At 45.0% G+C, this 20,057-nt stretch overlaps 1 protein-coding gene across 8 annotated transcripts in view; it reads left to right on the forward strand.

The window, feature by feature from the left end:
* Positions 1-12,177, forward strand: part of PIP5K1A (phosphatidylinositol-4-phosphate 5-kinase type 1 alpha) — a 37,699-nt gene extending 25,522 nt beyond the window's left edge. For 6 of the 8 annotated variants that reach the window (XM_081815919.1, XM_081815920.1, XM_031041081.2 and 3 more), the window contains 8 exons: positions 3,497-3,702; positions 4,483-4,566; positions 5,390-5,438; positions 5,647-5,731; positions 6,802-6,948; positions 7,149-7,278; positions 11,330-11,378; positions 11,663-12,177. In XM_081815919.1, the coding sequence (XP_081672045.1) occupies positions 3,497-3,702; positions 4,483-4,566; positions 5,390-5,438; positions 5,647-5,731; positions 6,802-6,948; positions 7,149-7,278; positions 11,330-11,378; positions 11,663-11,665 (753 nt within the window). In that variant the 3' untranslated portion in view covers positions 11,666-12,177. The remainder of the gene's footprint in view (positions 1-3,496; positions 3,703-4,482; positions 4,567-5,389; positions 5,439-5,646; positions 5,732-6,801; positions 6,949-7,148; positions 7,279-11,329; positions 11,379-11,662) is intronic. The other 2 variants (XM_031041091.2, XM_081815922.1) reach the window with 2 other exon arrangements.
* Positions 12,178-20,057: the final 7,880 nt, after the last annotated feature.

Below are 20,057 nucleotides of genomic sequence, written 5' to 3' on the forward strand. Positions count from 1 at the left end.
GATTCAAATTTATATCTTGGAAGCTGAGTGCTGCTGAAGGAAATCACACACCTGTGTCTATTCTACCAACATCTCTACAGGTTGACGCTATCCAGCCTAAGTATTGTTCACCAGTCCACTTCCTGTTCCTCTCAGCACAGGTGTCACATGATTGGCACTCTCTCCAAACCATTTTCTAACTTTTAATCCCCCAGCCTTGTTTCTCAACAGACTACCTCACTCTTCTATTCCATACCACCCCCTTGCCCTGCTCCCAGCCCCAGTTTATAAACATGTCTACTTACCCATCTTTAATCTCCTTTCTGCCCAATTTGGTGGCTTATTCCATCCAGGTCAGTCATTTCTCAGGACTGTTTCTTTAGGGTTCTGTTTCACATCTTGCTTCCTTTCCCTTCCCTGGCTTCAGCCTTTACCAACTGTTTTCTTTCTGCATGCAAGCCAACTTTTATCTCTTCCATCTTAAGGTTAAGAGGATTTTTTCTTTTTAAGATTTTATTTATTTGATAGAGCACTAGCAGGGGGAGCAGCAGACAGAGGGAGAGGCAGAAGCAGCCTCCCCGCGGAGCAAGGAGCCCAGTGCGGGGCTCTTTCCCAGGACCCTGGGATCATGACCTGAGCCGAAGGCAGACACTTAACCAACTGAGCCACCCAGGTGCCCCTGGAGTATTTTTTTTTTTTACTTCCATTGTCTCCATGTAATAATGCTTCCATTTTTCCTTTTCATTTATCTTCTCCTATTCCTTTTTTTTTTTTTAAGATTTTATTTATTTATTTGATAGACAGCGAGAGAGGGAACACAAGCAGGGGGAGTGGGAGAGGCAGGCTTCCCACAGAGCAGGGAACCCGATGCAGGGCTGGATCCCAGGACCCTGGGATCATGACCTGAGCCGAAGGCAGACGCTTAATGACTGAGCCACCCAGGTGCCCCTATCTTCTCCTATTCTTGCCTCAACCCACTGTCATGGCTTTTGCTCTCACCCCTTCAGTTGAACTACTCTCCCTACTGCCCACCTGGGATGCCACGTAGAGAATATTTCTCAGTCCTTCCTTGCATTTTCTGCTGCTTGAAAGTTGACTATTTCCATTTTCTTAACATACCTTCTTTTGGATTTTGTGACACCTTTTCCTACTGATTTTTTTGCATCTCTTACTGTTTTTTTCTCAACTGCTATTGTAGGATCGTCTTCCTCTACTCACTCCATAACATTGTCCATCCTTGTCCTTTGCTTACTCTGCATCTACTTGTAGGGTAATGCTTATTTTAGTTTGGCTCCTTTGGTTGAAAGGACTGGACACAGTAGAATAGAGTTGTTTTAAGAAACTATACATAAGAATCACTCCTGTGCTTTCTTCATCCCTTTCTCCACCAACCTAGCAAAACACCCTTGGTTGAGCTGCATCACCAAAGTGGGCTACTGGAACTGGTGAGAGTATATACCCTTTTGCACCCTGTTCTGGGATGGAAAGAGGGTTGAGAACTATAGGATATAATCCAGGCTCCTTGGTGTGCCTGGGTGGTTCAGTTGGTTAAGCATCTGCCTTTGGCTTAGGTCATGATCACAGAGTCCTGGGATCAAGCCCCACAACGAGCTCTCTGATCAGCAGGGAACCTGGTTCTGCCCCTACCCCCGACTTGTGTGCATGCATGCGCGTGCGCACACACTCTCTATCTCTCTGTCAAATAAATAAAATCTTCAAAAAAAAAAAAAGAATCCGGGCTCCTTAATATGATATATCAGGCCTGTCATTATTTTGCTTCTATCAGCCTCTGTAATCTGCCACACCTGTCCTTTTTCTGTCCATTTTCTGTTTTAGCAGTATGAAATTATACCTCCCTGCACATAATGTGCTGTTTGTTTCATGCTTCCAGGCGTTGGAGTATTCCTTCCTTTATTTGTTTGGGCTTATTTTCTAATTTATTCTTCGTAAACTTATTTACGTATCACTTCCTGATCTCCTCCATACTATCAATCATGTAAGCACTTCTGTTGTTGCATGTATTAGGCTGTATTGGATTTATTTTTACATTTGTTTTCTTTCCTAAATGATAATATTGTTGAGAACAGAAACTTTCTTGAGTATCTTTGTATCCCCATAAACAGGCACAACACCTGCAGGTGGTAGGGCTTCAGTAAATACTGAACTGAATCAAAGCTGGTCATATAAAGTCCTGCAACACATATACTCCATCATGAAATGTACTTTTACCAGACCTTCCTTGTGGATTCTTTACAGCACAAATATGTATTCTACGTTCCCTTGAGAACATAATGCTCTTTTCACAAATAGAAGGAAAGAACAAACAGAGGGTGTTGTGGGCTAGGCAGTAGCCTAATCTGTATTTACTCAAATAGAAGAAATCTGAGTGAATAGAAATAATGAGTGACTAGAAGAGGTTAATACATTCTTCTCCAGGGAGTAGGAGGAGCAAAGGATAAGCCTATAGTTAACCCTGGAGGTCAAGAATAATTGAATCTTGGGGCACCTGGGTAGCTCAGTTGGGGGAATGTGCAACTCTTGATCTTGTGGTTGTGAGTACAAGCCCCACGTTGGATATAGAGATTACTTGAAATTTAAAAAAAAAAATTTTTTTAAAGATTTTATGTATTTATTTTGAGAGAGATACAGAGATAGCGAGAGAGCTCAAGTAGGAAGGAGAGGGAGAAGCAGGCTCCCTGTTGAGCAAGGAGCCCGACGTGGGGCTCGATCCCAGGACCCTGGCAAAGGCAGACGTTTAACCGACTGAGCCACCCAGGTGCCCCTAGGGATTACTTGAAAATAAAATCTTTAGGGGCCCCTGGGTGACGCAGTCAGTTGAGCATCCGACTCTTGGTTTTCTCAGGTTGTGATCTCAAGGTCGTGAGAATGAGCCCTGCATCGGCTCCACCTTGAGCGTGGAGTGTGCTAAAGTTTTTCTCTCTCTCTGCCCCTCCCCCTCCCTATGTGCCCCTCTCTGTCACTCTCTCAAATCTTTAAAAAAATAAAATCATAAAAAAAAATGAGGGCACCTGGGTGGCTCATTCGGTTAAGCATCTGCCTTCGGTTCAGGCCATGATCCCAGAGTCCCAGGATTGAGCCCCGCCTTGGGCTCCTTGCTCAGCGGGGATTCTGCTCCCTCTGACCCTCCCCCCTCCCATGCTCTCTCTCTCTCAAATAAATAAAATCTTTTAAAAAAATTAAAAAATAAAAATAGGGGGCGCCTGGGTGGCTCAGTCGTTAGGCGTCTGCCTTCGGCTCAGGTCATGATCCCCCAGGGTTCTGGGATCGAGCCCCGCATCAGGCTCCCTGCTCAGCGGGAAGCCTGCTTCTCCCTCTTCCGCTTCCCCTGCTTGTGTTCCCTCACTGTGTCTCTCTCAGTCAAGTAAATAAATAAAATCTTAAAATAAATAAATAAAAATAAAAAAAGAATAATTGAATTAGGAAAGCTGTGAGATCCTGAAATAATCCTCATACCTCCCAAGGCTCAGAACATGGTTTGTTTTTTTCCTTTCATTAGGTGCTGCAGAGCTTCAAGATAATGGACTATAGCCTCTTGATGTCGATCCATAACATAGATCATGCACAACGAGAGCCTTTAGGCAGTGAAGCACAATCCTCAGCTGACACTCGCAGACCAGCCCCCCAAAAGGCTCTCTATTCCACGGCTATGGAATCTATCCAGGGCGAGGCTCGGCGAGGTGGCACCATGGAGACTGATGACCAGTGAGTGGGCTCAGGGGCACCAGGAAGGAGAGCATAGACACGGCATTTTTTTTTCTTGAGGAAAGGATGCAGCTCCTGGCATCAGAGTAGTCCCGATTCAGCAGTTAAGTTGACAGTATTAACGCTTACAAAACTATAGAACAAGCCGCCTTAAGAATGTAAAAGGAAAGGAAGAGGGCTTAAGTTGGGGATCTGTAGTACATCTGGGAAGGAGAACTATTTAAAATTAAAACACCTTTCAAAAAGAATATATTCAGAGTTTTAGACACGTCTGCATATTCTATTAGAACTTCACCAAAAGTAATTTACTATAGGCAGCTTTATGGAAGGAGTCTTTCTTACCATCATGGATCTATCTATCAAGGAAGTGTATTTACTGAAGCATCATAAATGTCTTGTAAGTGGTTTCATTTTTAAGGTCGCCTTTACTGTGACTCTAAAGAAGAGTGTCCTAGTGGGTGTGAATTAGAATATGAAAGTACTGAGGAAGTTCAGAGTTATCTGAGCGTTTCCAGTGTCGCTGAGTGTGGCTTTAGATTTTTTGGTGGAATTGGGGTTGGAGAGGCAGGCAAGTGAGACTTGGAGAGAAAGAGGTTATAATACATACTCCAGAGTGGCTCTTGGAGTTAGAGGAAGGTTTTCACTCTTCCCCAGTTTATGGAAGATGGGACAGTTATGGTTAGGTCTCAGTTTCCTGTCCTGATCTGACTCGAGGTTAGGAGAAACCCTTGTGCTAGGCCAGAGATTTTCTTACTGTTTTCTTCTTGTCTTCCGGAACAGTATGGGTGGCATCCCTGCCCGCAATAGTAAAGGGGAAAGGCTGCTGCTTTATATTGGGATCATTGACATTCTCCAATCTTACAGGTGAGGAGCATATGGATCCCAAATGAGGGGGCAGAGTGGTTGCGGATAACCATTCACATTTCTCCTTTAGATGGGTTTGTCACTCTTCCTGAAACAGGAACAGAGTTGCATTCTAGCTGCTTACCTCATCGGGTTTCAGATGGTGGTTTATTTCCTTGATTTTGCCTGTCTCCTTGACTTCGTTACCCTGCCACCTTCCCAAACATAACGTATACCTCTGTGGAGAGCTGAGTCAGTCCTCAGAAGCACCAGGGTAGAATACACCATCTCTCTGGCTCTTTGTGAAAAACCTGGGAGATGAGTCATACTCCACATTGGGATACAGCTGGAAACATGTTCCTCTTTTCCTTGGAGGAAAAACAAGAGGATCACTGTGTCCTATGCTAACTATTAACCTATGGAACTGAGGCAGTGAAGTGATAGGGAGGAGCTGGAAATGCTAGATCCCAGTTTTACCCCTGTAAACAGGTTTCAGTTACTAATGACTGGACAATCCTTGGTTGACTGTTACAGAGTATTCTCATCTAGTTTTAACTCCCCTCTTCCAGGCATGTGCATCTATCCCATCATTTCTCCTTTTGCAATAAATGTTCTTGTCCCTGACTTGCCAGGGACATACTAAGTTCCCTTTTTCCATGGGGGAGGTAATTAACTTCCCTAGAAATAGCTTTGATCTCCATCCTGAACGAGCACTACTGTGTCTGTTCTTTGGAAAGCCAGTTTAATAGAGGGAGTGCTTTCCCAGCTTCTTTAACTTCATAAAAGAGAAAACTGTCACTCATTAAAAATTCTGTGACTATGTGACACACATTTTTCTTGGCAGGTTTGTTAAGAAGTTGGAGCACTCTTGGAAAGCCCTGGTACACGATGGGGTGAGTAGCAGTTTGCTAGAGGCTCTCCTCCTGCCTCCTTCAGTTCTGATTTGCCCCCTCAATTTCTTCTTTCTTTCTTATTTCATTTGTGGGTTCTACCCTTGTGCTAGGGTCTCAGCCTAGAGGAAAATGGCCCTTGGACTAAATAGTGATCCTCTGGCTGGGCCTCCCCCTCTTTAACTCTGCAGCCATCTCTTCTGCTCTGCAGGACACTGTATCGGTGCATCGCCCAGGCTTCTATGCTGAACGGTTCCAGCGCTTCATGTGCAACACAGTGTTCAAGAAGATACCCCGTAAGTGGCTTCTACCAGACGACCCCCCAATGACTCCCTTACTCCAGGAGATGGGTGGGCAAGACACCTCTGTCAGGGAACTGCCAAAACCTCTTCTGCTCTACCCACATCCCGTGAGAGCTGCTGCCCGCCTTTATGTCAGTCATTCTGTCTGTCCCAGTGGTTTCCGAGTTGCTGCTTTTCCCCTGGCTCTCCCTTCGTGTGTCATTGAGGTGAGGGGCATTTCTGGGAAATTGGTGGGATTGGGGGAGGGGGGAGGAAAGTGTCATTGTGGGAGTAGGATCCTATGGCATAGGCTGAGATAGAGCCAGACTTACAGACAGATAGGTGAGGATGTTACCAGTGTTCTGTTTTCTCTTCATATCCCCAGTGCCAAGGACTTCCCAGACTAGGATCACAGGGTTGGAGAAGCATATACTGCTTTCTGCTTAGCAGTCGTTCTTACTCTCTTCCCTCAACTTTCTTGGTTGGAAGGTGCCAGTATTCTTCTTTCCCAGCCTTCCACTGGTGCTGCCACTGGCAAATTTCCAGCTCCTTCTTCCCGCTGCCTCATCATAGGCCTCTGTCGCCCCTCGGTGCGGCAGAGGGGACTTAGGCATGCCAGAGAGTCTTAAACGTGAGGAAATCCCCTCAAAGTCTTTCAGCGTGACATATAAGCAAGTGTAAAGTATCACAGTGCTGTGTGCATGAGTGCTACAAGGATGCAGAGTGAAAGGGTCCTCTTCGTCCGCTTGAACTGGAGTATGCTATTAAAGAACAAGGGAGCGACGGAATGGAGGACATCTCATCCGGTGGAAGCAAAGCCATGGAGGTTGCGTGTAGCCGGGGCAAGATATGTATGTGTCTGCTTTCCTCTAGGTTCTCTGCTTTCCAAAGTGAGGTGAACTGAGATGCACGCCCTCTCCTCTGAAAGAGTAGTTCGTAGAGCTTGTCTTTGTTGACATTAGTCCTTCTTCCCGCTTTGCAGAGCACCTTTGGGTTTGTGTTGGGGATGCTAGCGATTTGTATCTATGTCTTGGTGATGGTTTCTCAGGTGGGTGCTAAGTAGGCTTTCTCTTTCCCTTTTGAAGTGAAGCCCTCTCCTTCCAAAAAGTTTCGGTCAGGCTCATCTTTCTCTCGGCGAGCAGGCCCCAGCGGCAACTCCTGCATTACTTACCAGACATCGGTCTCTGGGGAGCACAAGGCACAAGTGACAACCAAGGCGGAAGTGGAGCCAGGTCAGCGCCAGGGCTGGGGTTCCCATGTGATTGGGCACTCCCTCCCTTCCTTCTGAGCCCTATCTTACCTGCCTAGGACCTCTACTCCCTGTTCCTATTCAGGAAAAGCCAAGTTGCTACATTTTTTCCCCCTGTATTTCCCCCACCCCATTTTGTCTTCTTTTTTATTTATTGATTTTCTTCCCTTTTCTTTTTTCCAGGCGTCCACTTCGGTCGTCCTGATGTTTTACCTCAGACTCCACCTTTGGAGAAAATCAGTGAGGTCTCGACTATTCCTGACCCCTATTTCTCACCTGTAGTTGGAGAGACTTTGCAAATGCAAACTACAAGGTTGGTTCCTTGGCCCCTTTCTTCATATAATCTTTTCATCTCTCTCTCTTCAGGTCCTTGGGAACCTCCATAATTTTGTTTTTTTCAAGAGATCATTGTTTGTCTTTTGCTCTTCACTAGATTTTTCCAGGTTTACTTTCCTTTAGCTCATCTTTAGTGATTTGGAGAAGTGTGTCAACATCTCTGCATCTTTAGGGGGTGTGCAGACTATTTTGATAGTCAAAATACGCCCCAGCTAACCCTTTATCTCCTGGTGAGTTAGGTGAGAATTCTCAGCTTACTTTGTAAGCCTGGAAAGATTTCTGGGCAGTGAAGAAAATGAACAGTCAATCTTGTAAAAGGATCCATTCTAAAGATTGTGATTTAATTTTGTTACATGGTGTGTTGAGTATCTATTCCATCATAATAAATTAACCCAAAACTTAGTGGATTAAAATAACAAACACATATCATAGTTTCTGTGGGTCAGGAATGTGGGTACAGCTTAGCTGGGTCCTCTGGCTCAAGGTCTTTCATGAGGTGTTAGCCAGGGCCTCCCATCTCTTCTGAAGGTTCAGTTGAGAGGCTTCACTTCTAAGCTCATTTATATGCTTACTGGCAGGATTCAGTTCCTTGTGGGTTGCTGAACAGAGGGCCTTAGTTCCTTGCTGGCAGTTGGCTGGGGGCCTCCCTTCGTTCTTTGCCACATGAGCCTCTCCTTAGGACAACTCAAAACATCGCAACTGGCTTCCCTCGGAGTGAGCAATTGAGAGTGCATGCACCTATGCAGAATTCATAATCTTTTTGTGACCTAACCTCAGAATTGATATCCTATCACCAGTACTGCATTCTAGTCACTAGATTGAGCCCACACTCACAAAGAAGGGATTTCACAAAGGTGTGAATACCAGGATGCAGAACTCATTGGGAGCCACCTCAAAAGTGACCTATTTCACAGTCCATCTTCTGGCCCCCGATGATTCCTACCCCTCCCTCTGCGAAATGCATTCATTTGCTCCCATGGTCTTCAAAAGTCTCATCCCATTGCAGCAGCAGCTTAAATTCCAGAATTTTGTCATCTCAATTAGGTCTTGGTTTGGAGGAGCTCCCCAGGTATTATTCCGTGAGTACAGTTGCTCTCAGTCTTTGGACTTGTGAAACTAAAGAGAGCTGTTTTCTCCCTACACACCCAGCAGTGGTGAGGCAGTAAGTAGCTAATCACTGAACACAGTCCTGTGCAGAAAGAGTGAGGGAGGCACAGAGCTGTCACTGGTGCAGAGCTAGTCCCAAATCCAGCAACTGTTGGAGTCAGCAACTGTTGGGAAAAGCTTGGGAGTAATTCTCCATGACTCTCGACTCCACCCTTTGAACTCGTGGTTTTGCTTTCTGGGTCTTCCTTTTTCATGAAAGCTAGCATGTGTTTGCAGCTGAGTAGTTTACTCAGCCTGCTTCCTGCCAGTACAATTTTGGGGTCCAGCGGTTTCTTCATTTTCACTGTGTCTGTCCCTTTCAGTCTAAGCTGTGAATGTTTCTGCTGTTATAATGCCCTCACATATTTTGTGGGCCTCCCGTGAGTCTCACTGGAATTCATTCCCCTCGACAAAAGCCACACCCACAGATACCTTCTTCCTAAGCCCTGTGCTTCTTAGAGAACCTGTTAAGTTGAGAGGATCTGGGTGACATTAATCTTTTTTATTATTTATTTTTTATTTTTTATTTTTTATTCTTATGTTAATCCCCATACATGACATCATTAGTTTTAGATGTAGTGTTCCATGATTCATTGTTTGTGCATAACACATTAATCTTTTTGAATGGCCTTTTGTATGATCGAATAGTACTCTAAGGAACCAACTTTGATTTTTCGGAAGTCTTAAAAAAATATTTTACAGTCATAACTTGGCTTTGTCTCTAGAACACATTTTCCTGGCAGTGCCCAGGTTTTATGCTTGCTCACAAACGCTTTCTTAATTTTATAGCATTGTTTGCTATCTGCTGGAGGGGCTCAGAATTTTCAAAACCATCAAGTCCTGGCAAGTCCTTTTATTTAATAGTCTTCCCTTAATTTTTTTCTTCTCATTTTACTATAAGCATTAAGAAGGAACCAGGTGGCACCTTTAGCACTTTGTTTAGAATTCTCCTTAGGTAGGTCACCCAATTCGTTAGACACATATTTTGCTTTTCACTTAACTGCATATGACATTGTTGCAAAACTTTGTTCCACTGCATTACAGGGATCCCCTTTCCTTCAGTTTCCCGTAAGATTTTTCTCACTTGCCTTTGAGCCCACACTGGCAACTCCCTCATTCAAGTCTAAATTCTACAGTATATTCATGGCACTTCTAAACTTTCACTAAAATGCTGCTTAAAGCCCACTTCCCTCTTCCAAAGCCACTTCCACTTTTCAGTTTTTTATTGTTTTTTATTTTTTATTATTATTACTTTTTAAAGATTTTATTTATTTGAGAGAGAGAATGAGAGAGGGAGAGAGCACATGAGAGGGGGGAGGGTCAGAGGGAGAAGCAGACTCGCTGCTGAGCAGGGAGCCCGATGCAGGACTCAATCCCGGGACTCTAGGATCATGACCTGAGCCGAAGGCAGTCGCTTAACCAACTGAGCCACCCAGGCGCCCCCCACTTTTTAGTTTTTTAAAAAGTTCAGTAGCACTTTACTTCCAGGTACAAAAATTTATATTATTGTATAACAAATTACCCCCAGCGTGGCAGCTAAAAACTACAAACATTTATTATCTCAGATTTTATGTAGCTTAAATATCTAGGAGTGACTTAGCTGGGTGCCACTGGCTCAGGGTCTCTCAGGAGGTTACAGTGAAGTTGTTAGGGAAGTAGTCTCATCTGGAGGCTCGCCCCTGGGGAGGATCGACTTCCAAGCTCACTTATGTGGTTGTTGGCAAAATTCAGTTCCTTGCAGGCTGTTGGCCAGTGGTCCTCCCTCAGTTCCTTGTCACATGCTTTCTCCATGTGGCAGCTAGCTTCCCTCAGAGCAAACAGTTAGTGAGAGAGCTCGAGCCCAAGAAGAAGCTAGGTAGGGTCTTTTTTTTTTTTAAGATTTTTTTTTTAAATTTTATTTATTTGACATAGAGAGAGGGAACACAAGCAGGGGGAGTAGGAGAGGGAGCAGCAGGCTTCCTGCTGAGCAGGGAGCCCGATGTGGGGCTCGATCCCAGGACCCTGGGATAATGACCTGAGCTGAAGGCAGATGCTTAACCATCTGAGCCACCCAGGCACCCCTAGATAGGGTCTTTTTGTAACCTAATCTCAGAATTGATGTTCCATCACCTGGCCTGCATTCTGTCCTCTGGAAGACAGTCCTTAAATCCAGACTGCATTCAAGAGGAGAGAATTACACAATGGCACAAATATCAGGCAGCAGTGATCACTGAGTGCCTACCACACCTGGGAATTGAGGACAGAAGGGGAGGGTATTAGGAAATATTTTTGTAGTACTCAAGAAGCTAAATAGTTGGGCGCCTGGGTGGCTCAGTTGGTTAAGCGACTGCCTTCGGCTCAGGTCATGATCCTGGAGTCCCTGGATCGAGTCCCGCATCGGGCTCCCTGCTCGGCAGGGAGCCTGCTTCTGCCTCTGACCCTCCCCCCTCTCATGTGCTCTCTCTCTCTCATTCTCTCTGTCTCAAATAAATAAATAAAATCAAAAAAAGAAGAAGAAGAAGCAGCTAAATAGTTGATTAAATTAACTATTAATTAAAACAACATGCTTCTAAGTCTGGTAGTTTCTTAGCCTCTTCTTTCTGACAGAGAGAGACAGCGAGAGAGGGAACACAAGCAGGGGGAGTGGGAGAGGGAGAAGCAGGCCTCCCGCAGAGCAGGGATCCCGATGTGGGGCCTAGGACCCTGATACCATGACCTGAGCTGAAGGCAGACGCTTAACGACTGAGCCACGCAGGCGCCTCAGCCTCTTCTTTCTGAATCCTAAGTTGATCCCTGAAGTGAAATATGGGGAAGTAGTACGATATCTGACTTGAGAGGATTGTCCTTTCTCTTCTTTATCTTCTAATTCTTCTCTCTGCCTCCATTTTTTTTTCTCCTGTTAGTTCAACCCTCTTGGAAAAGCCTGAAGTTGCAGAGTCAGAGTTCACCCATGTGAGTGTCTGGGATGTGGGGGAGGTGAATGCTTTTATTTGAAGGGTATAAAGAGGATCACTGATGGAGTGGAACAGGGAGTTAATTTGCAAGGTTCGAGGGACTGGGTGCCCTTTTAATCTTGCCTTTTTAAATTTTGTGGGGACCTTGTACTTGGAAGCAGAGGATGAAGTAGAAGAAAACTTCACTGCCAGTCAGGCTGAAATAAACTTGAATTCTATTCCTGCCTCCTCATTTCATACTCCACATCCTTAATTTTGCACCCTTTCTCTTTTCCTTTCCAGTGAGCAAAAAAACTCGGAAGACCTGGAACAAGATTCTACCAGCTTGGTGATCCCAAGAAGCCAGCCCTTGCCCCAGCAATGCTGAGTTTTCTTCTTCGTGGTCATCACAAAAGGAGTATAATGGAGGCGAGGGGAGCTCTCAGTCTCCTTTCTGAAGAAGAACCTCTTCTCCTTCCCCTTCCTGACGAATGGGCATTGGTGCCTTGGACAGTTGAGGACAGCAGCATCTTCTCCACTTCTGAGTTAGGGGGCACGACTTTTCAAATGGCCAGCCTTGGCTTCCACAACGGAATTGTTTTCAAGCCCCCATTCTTCCTGCTGGAAGTGGGGTTGCTGGACTTGGTGGTTTTCTTCCTCTTCACCTACCTTTCACCGGGAGCTGGACTCTTAACTTCCTCAGGACAGACTGGCTGGCACATTATCTCCACCTTCGTGCTTTCTCTGGAAGAAGACCCTTGTAATCTTTGTAAAGGTTTTGGGGAGTCAGGGTGTTAAGCCAACTCCCACCTTCCTTTTTTTTCCTTAAAAAAAGGAAAAGAAAAACTAGCACACAGCACACAGTTTGAAGCCAGACAGTGTCAGATCAAAACTGCGTAAGTGTCGGGAGAGATGCCTGTTTGTGGGGTTCCCTCAGAAGAGCCCCCTGGTGTTTGAGAAATGGAACTATGGAACTGCTTTGCCAGGAGCAGCTCCTCTTTAACTCCTCTCTTGATGAATTTCTTAAGGCTGAAGGAGAGAGCGGGACATGGGGTAATCTTTACCCCTTTTGTTGAAAGAGTAGAGCAGTCATGGGACCAGAAGATCAGAGCCCTTGCTAGGCGGGATCCTGCTTACTGCCAGGTCATCACAATTATTACTGTTTTGCAATTGGAAATGTATTCTGCTTGTTTTTCTAAATATGAAGACTTAATCAAATGAATTTGGATCCTTCTCAAAGGGAGGTTTCTTCCTTGCTCTTCCCACTTTTTCCGACAGCGTTGGAAGAAGGAGCTGAGGTGCAGAGGGGACACCTGTGTCCATTTAACAGGCAATCTGTATCTATGAGGCTAGAGAATATTCGCTTAGACTCACGGGGAGCCAGCAGATTCTTGCCTAGGTGAAATCATTGCTGTGCCACATGCCCTGCTCCCTCTCATGCAGAGAACTCAGAAATGGGAGCTGTGTAATCCGTCTGTCCCCCGTCTCCCAAGAGTTGCAGTCCCCCACTTGATCCTCCTTCTGTCTGGGGACTAAGGAGGCATCTCAGGCAGATTGTTGAATACTGTCCCGTCTCCATCCCGCCCGACCTTGATAGTAGGTTAGCCCGTCCCCCAAGTAACTGTCTATATTAGACACCCCCAGCCAGTTTCTGGCTGCCTGTCTTTGCTGCCATGTTCTTTTTTACAAGAAGGAAAGAAACAAGTCTTGCTATTTTTTTTTCATAATTTACTATTTATGATGTATTTAAGTGTTTTATTCAGGACAGAGTTCTGTAGGGAGTGGGAGGGAATATTTGAGGGAGGCTGGGTCTTAGGGAAGGGAATGGGGGGGAATCAACATTTTTATGAAGTGTCACTATTTGCCTCCACTTTGTATTGTTCAGCAATGGCAAATGCAATATAAAAGTGATAAATATCTGGTTTTAATGTATTAAACTTTCATCAGTTATTTAGACCTCTTGTTTCTTCCTAATTCTTTTTCATACACCATCTGCTCCACCCTCCTGCCTCAGTTCGGGCTCAGTGTTGTTTGCGGTGCCCTGAGCAAATGCGTCCTCGCCAGCTGCCTTCAGTCTGGTGCAGGCCGGTGCTGGCTTCATTCCCTACCTTCCAGGCACCTCTCCACTTGAACAACTTCAACTTGACAAGGAAAAGCCATGAATGGATATAAAGACAATTACTGTAGGTCTGTTGCCTAAATGGCAACCTACTTTAACTGACGGATCTGGGAATCCAAAGCTCAAAGTCTTCCTCAAGTTCAGGAGGAGAGGAGGAGGGACCAAGCAAGCCTGAGATCATTTGGCCTTTGGATTCCCTCTTTCCTTCCCCTGACCTGGTGCTAAGGTGTCACTTAGAAGCCCACAGAGACTGCTTCCCTCAATTCTGTTTTCCTCTTCTGTGAGGTGGAGCTTAGTTATTAGTTAGGCTTTTTTACTGTGATAGGAAACTAGTCCAAAGAGGGGGTGCTTGTTCTAAGGTATGCGGGTAGGGAAGTTTGGAGAGAAGCAAGTTAACTAGTGTTCTTTCCACAGCACTATTCCTTATCTTGTTAAGATCATTCTACAAATATTTATGCAGCAACTAATGAGCAATTCACTGGGTAAGTTGGAGGTCAAAAAAGTAATTGACCTTCAAGAGTTTACAGGAAGAGCACATACATACTTGTGTGTACACAAAAACAACATTTTAGATGGATTATAGATAAGGATACCAGTTCTCTGAGAGAATGGTACAGAATATATTAGGTGGAAGAAAATTTAGAGGTTACTGTGGACTAGAAGTGTTGGAGAAAGTTGCACATGAACCCAAGGGCCTAGAGGTACGAGAAGGGTCCTTGTTTTGGAGAACGAGGAAAAGCCCACAGTGGAAGCAATGGTGGAGGACAGCTGAGTGAGAATCTTGGAGTAGGTATAGGTGGAGGCCACACAGGAAACCCTGATTGCTAAGCTGAGAAATTTTTTAAGATTTTATTTGAGATAGCATGAGCATGATGAGGGTGGGCAGAGGGAGAGGGAGAAGCCAACTTCCCACTGAGCAGGAAGCCTGACCTGGGGCTCGATCCCAAGACTCTGGGATCATGACCTGAGCCGAAGGCAGATGTTTAACCAACTGAGCCACCCAGGTGCCCCTAGCTGAGGAATTTTGTATTTTAAACTAGGTAGTGAGGGGGCGCCTGGGTGGCTCAGTTGGTTAAGCGACTGCCTTCGGCTCAGGTCATGATCCTGGAGTCCCGGGATCGAGTCCCATATCGGGCTCCTTGCTTAGCAGGGGGTCTGCTTCTCCCTCTGATCCTCCCCCCTCTCATGTATTCTCTCTCTCAAATAAATAAATAAAATCTTTAAAAAAAAAAAAAAAACTAGGTAGTGAGGAACTGTAGAATGCATTTTGCCTCTAGGACATGATCCAAATAATTCAGACTAATCTGTTGACAAAGTTCTGTAAAAGTGGGTAGAACAAGCAGATTAGACTATAATAATTTAGGTGTGTGGTGGTGTAGGAGAATAGAGGTGATGATAAAACTATGATAGGGGCACCTGGGTGGCTCAGTCGTTAAGCATCTGCCTTCTGCTCGGGTCGTGTTCCCAGGGTCCTGGGATCAAGCCCCGCATCGGGCTCCCTGCTTGGTGGGAAGCCTGCTTCTCCCTCTGCCACTCGCCCTGCTTGTGTTCCCTCTCTCGCTGTGTCTCTCTCTGTCAAATAAATAAATAAAATTAAAAAAGAAAAAGAAAACTATGATAGAACAAGTAGTAATTGGAGTGAAGGAGGAACTGGGGATTGTCAAAGTTTTGAATTTGAGTTTAAGTCACTCCTTTAGACTGGATAAGGTTAAAACTCTTTCCCTAATAGGAACTGAATCTGAACATGTTTTAGGCATAAGTGGTCTTTCTGCCACCCTTATCTGGTCACTCCCTCTTCAATCATCCATTCAACTGCTGAGTGGGTGCAGTAGATACCCTCTTACAGTCAGAGGGTCCCTCTAGTGGTGAGCAGCAACCGCTACTTCTATAGCAGGACCCTGCAATCCAAATGCACGTAGGGCCTGCTAAGGGGAAAAGTGATAACTAAAAGTTAAGGAAACCAAGTGAGATCATAGGATAATAAAGCTGGAGGGGCACCTGGGTGGCTCGCTTAGGCATCTGACTTCAGCTCAGGTCATGATCTAGGGATCCTGGGATTGAGCCCCGTGTGGGACTACACAATCAGCGCGGAGGCTGCTTCTCCCTCTCCCTCTGCACTTCCCCCTGCTACTGCGGGGGCACGCGTGCGCTCTCTCTCTCCCTCTCACTCAAATAAATAAAAATCTGGGGTCCTGGGTGGCTCAGTTGTTAAGCATCTGCCTTCGGCTCAGGGTCCTGGGATCGAGTCCTGCATCGGGGCTCCCCGCTCCGCGGAAAGTCTGCTTCTCCTCCCACTCCCCCTGCTTGTGTTCCCTTTCTCGCTGTCTCTCTCTGTCAAATAAATAAAATTTTTAAATATCTTTTTTTAAAAAGGATAATAAAGCTGGAAATCCTGGTTTAATGTTTTTCTCTTAAGCATGTCAGTCTCAACTATTCTGAAAGTTATTCAATAGAGTTGGAGTCGCATCCCTTCTTGCCGTTTAAAATATATTCCAGGGGCACCTGGCTGGCTCAGTTGGTTAAGCATCTGCCTTCGGCTCAGGTCATGTTCCCGGGGTCCTGGGATTGGGCCCCGCGTCGGGGCTCCTTGCTCAGGGGAAGCCTGCTTCTCCCTCTCCCTCTCCCTGCTACTCCCCCTGCTTGTGCTCTGTCAAATAAATAAAATCTTAAAAAAAAAAAAAAAGAGCTTCTTTAAAAATAAACTGTGTATTATTTACCTTTTTTCTCTTTTCTTTCTTTACTTTTAAGTTGGTTCCATGGGGGCGCCTGGGTGGCTCAGTCGTTAAGCATCTGCCTTCGGCTCAGGTCATGATCCTAGGGTCCTGGGATCGAGCCCGGCATCAGGCTCCCTGCTTGGCGGGAAGCCTGTTTCTCCCTTTCCCACTCCCCTCTGCTTGTGTTCCCTCTCTCACTGTCTCTGTCAAATAAATAAATAAAATCTTAAAAAAAAAAAAAAAGTTGGCTCCATGCCCAGTGCAGAGTCCAAAGTGGGGCCTGAACTCAGGACCCTGAGATCAAGACCTGGCCTGGTATCAAGAGTCAGACGCTTAACTGACTGAGCCACCCAAGAGCCCCTCTTTCTTTTTTTTTCTTAAAGATTTTCTTTTCTTTTTTTTTTTTTTAAAGATTTTTTATTTATTTATTTGACAGAGACAGAGATAGCGAGAGCAGGAACACAAGCAGCGGGAGTGGGAGAGGGAGAGCAGGCTTCCCGCCTAGGAGGGAACCCGATGTGGGGCTCGATCCCAGGACCCCAGGATCATGACCTGAGCTGAAGGCAGATGCCTAACAACTGAGCCACCCAGGCTCCCCTAACACGTTTTTTTGTTTGTTTGTTTGTTTGTTTTTTTAAGATTATTTATTTATTTGACACAGATCACAAGTAGGCAGACAGGCAGGCAAATTCTGTCAGTTTTCTATCTTATGAAATACTCGAAATCCAACCATATGTCACCATTCCACCTCTTGTTACCACCTAGAGTAAGCCACCATCGTATTATCTGAGCACTGAAGTAGTCTCCTAATTGGGTTTCTCTCCTGCTCTTTTCCCCCACAGTCCCTTCTCAATGCAGCAGCCTAAGTGATGCTGTTAAAACACTACATCAAATCCCGCCAATCCTCTGTTGAAAACTTTCCAACAGCTCCTATCTCATTCAGAATCCTTAAAATGATCTATGAGGCTATACACCAACCTCTTTACTGCCTTTGCTTCTTTGGTCTTATTTCTTCTCTCCCTCCCTCCCTCTGCTCCCCCACCCCCCTTACTGGACTCCATGTTCTTAAATACATCCTTGCCCTCAGGGCATTTCCACTTGCTCTTTCCCCTAGGTGTTCTTTAGATCCCTGTTCAGATGTAAGCCTTCCCTAATATCCTATTTATATAAAATAGAAACCACATCCACCCTGGTTTATTTTTCTCTGAAGTGATCACCATTATTTGAAAAAAAATGTATATATATATGCATATATACACATATATACTTAAAGATTTTATTTATTTGACAGAGACACAGAAAGAGAGGGAACACAAGCAGGGGGAGTGGGGGAGGGAGAAGCAGGCTTCCCGCTGAGCAGGGAGCCCGATGCGGGGCTCGATGCGGGGCTGGATCCCAGGACCCTGGGACCATGACCTGAGCCGAAGGCAGACGCTTAACGACTGAGCCACCCAGGCGCCCCTACATATATATAAGTATTTATTTGTCAGAGAGAGAGAGAGAGCACAAGCAGGGGGAGCAGCAGGCAGAGAGAGAAGCAGATTCCCCGCTGAGCAAGGAGCCCGATGCGGGACTCGATTCCAGGACCCTGGGATCATGACCCGAGCCAAAGGCAGACGCTTAACCGACTGTGCCACCCAGGCATCCTGAAAATTGTATATGTTTTAATATGATGCAATATATTTTATATATAAATATAGATTTATATATAAATTTAATATATAAAGTAATATGTAAATTAATACTATATAATAATAATATATAAATATATTAATATAGAATGTGTTTATTAAATTATATAAATATATAATATTTATATTTTATCTACTTATTTCCTTATTGGTTTATTGTCTGCCTTCTCCCATAGAATGTAAGCTCCGTGAGGGCACGATTTTGTTTTGTTCCCTTCCAAGTGCCAGGAAGAGTACCTGAATCAAAGGTAAATGAATGGTTTTGTTTTTGCTTTTTTCGTTATAGAACTCTTGTTTTACTGAAATGTGATCCTATCAGATTTCATTTTTTGTGTGCATTGTTGCAACTCACATATCTCTTAACTGAACACCTTCTGACATAATGCTAACAGGACATCTCTGTTCAAAGAGAGTTCTCCATTCTCAGGTTGAATTAAGTCCATCCTATAGCATCTATTTTTCACTATCTCATTTTTTAAAAGACTTATTTATTTATTTGAGAGAGAGAGAGTGTGTAGGAGGAGGGGCAGAAGGAGAGAGTCTTCAAGCAGACACCCTGCTGAGTGCAGAGCCTATTGTGGGGCTGGATCCCACAACCTATGATATCATGACCTGAGCCAAAACCAACAGCTGGATGCTTAACTGACTAAGCCACCCAGGTGCCCTCACTATCTCATTTTTTAATGGTCGCTATATTTTGTATTCTTTACAATATCTCCATAGATTTTTTTTTTAAGATTTTATTTATTTATTTGACAGAGAGAGAGAGAGGGAGAACACAGCAAGGGGGGCAGCAGGCAGAGGGAGAGGGAGAAACAGGCTCCCAGCTCAGCAGGGAGCCCTATGTGGGGCTTGATCCCAGAACCCCAGGATCATGACCTGAGCCAAAGGCAGACGCTTAATCGACTGAGCCACACAGGCGCCCCTCCATAGACTTTTTGAAAAGGATTTTATTTATTTATTTGAGAGAGAGCATGAGTGGGGGGGAGGAGAAGAGGCAGAGGGAGAAGCAGATTCCCTGCTGAGCAGGGAGACCCATACTGGGCTCAATCCCTGGACCCTGGGATCACAACCTGAGCCGACTCCCTCAGCCCCTCACCACCCTCTCGTGCTCTCTCTCTCTCACTCTCTCAAATAAATATAAATAAAATCTTTTTTAAAAAGTGTACTAACTAAACACTGGTCACAACCTATTAAATATCTGACTAAAGCTAAGAAGGTGACACTTCCCTGCACAGGTATCATGGATCATGGTTTCCCAGAACAGTGATGACATTCCAGAACATTCACTTCCTAGTCCTTTTGTTTGGGTTGAATGTTTGTCTTCATTTACTTATACATTTAGAAGAATACTAACTTAGTTATCCCTGATTTTCAACCTGTCTTTGGAGTTGCATTATCCTGATTAACCCACAGCATTTTTTGTTGATGAATTTTATATTTTATGAAATACCCCTCTCCTATCTGATCTCAGCTCTTTGTGTTGATTTCTGTTTTGTACAATATTAATATAGCTACACATGCTTTCTGTTATTACTATTGCCTGGAATATTTTTTTCACTCTCTCCCTTTATTTTTTTTTTTAAATTTTTTTAAAGATTTTATTTATTTATTTGAGGGAGAGAATGAGAGACAGAGAGCATGAGAGGGAGGAGGGTCAGAGGGAGAAGCAGACTCCCTGCCGAGCAGGGAGCCCGATGCGGGACTCGATCCCGGGACTCCAGGATCATGACCTGAGCCGAAGGCAGTCGCTTAACCAACTGAGCCACCCAGGCGCCCTCTCCCTTTATTTTTTACCTTTTTTTTTTTTTTAAAGATTTTATTTATTCGGCAGAGAGAGACAGACAGAGAAAGAGGGAACATAGCAGGGGGAGTGGGAGAGGGAGAAGCAGGCTTCCCGCGGAGCAGGGAGCCCGATGTGGGGCTCGATCCTAGGACCCTGGGATCATGACCTGAGCGGAAGGCAGACGCTTAATGACTGAGCCACCCAGGCGCCCCTACCTTTTTTTTTTTAAGACTTTATTTATTCATTAGAGGGAGAGAGAGAGCACAAGCAGGGGGAGCGGCAGGCAGAGGGAGGGAGAAGCATGTTCCCCACCGAGCAGGGAGTCCGATTTGGGGCTGCTCCCAGGACCCCAGGATCATGACCTGAGCCAAAGGCAGATGCTTAACAG

Source organism: Leptonychotes weddellii, chromosome 4 (assembly GCF_054177405.1).
Source record: "Leptonychotes weddellii isolate Sample4059 chromosome 4, ASM5417740v2, whole genome shotgun sequence".
NCBI lineage: Eukaryota > Metazoa > Chordata > Mammalia > Carnivora > Phocidae > Leptonychotes > Leptonychotes weddellii.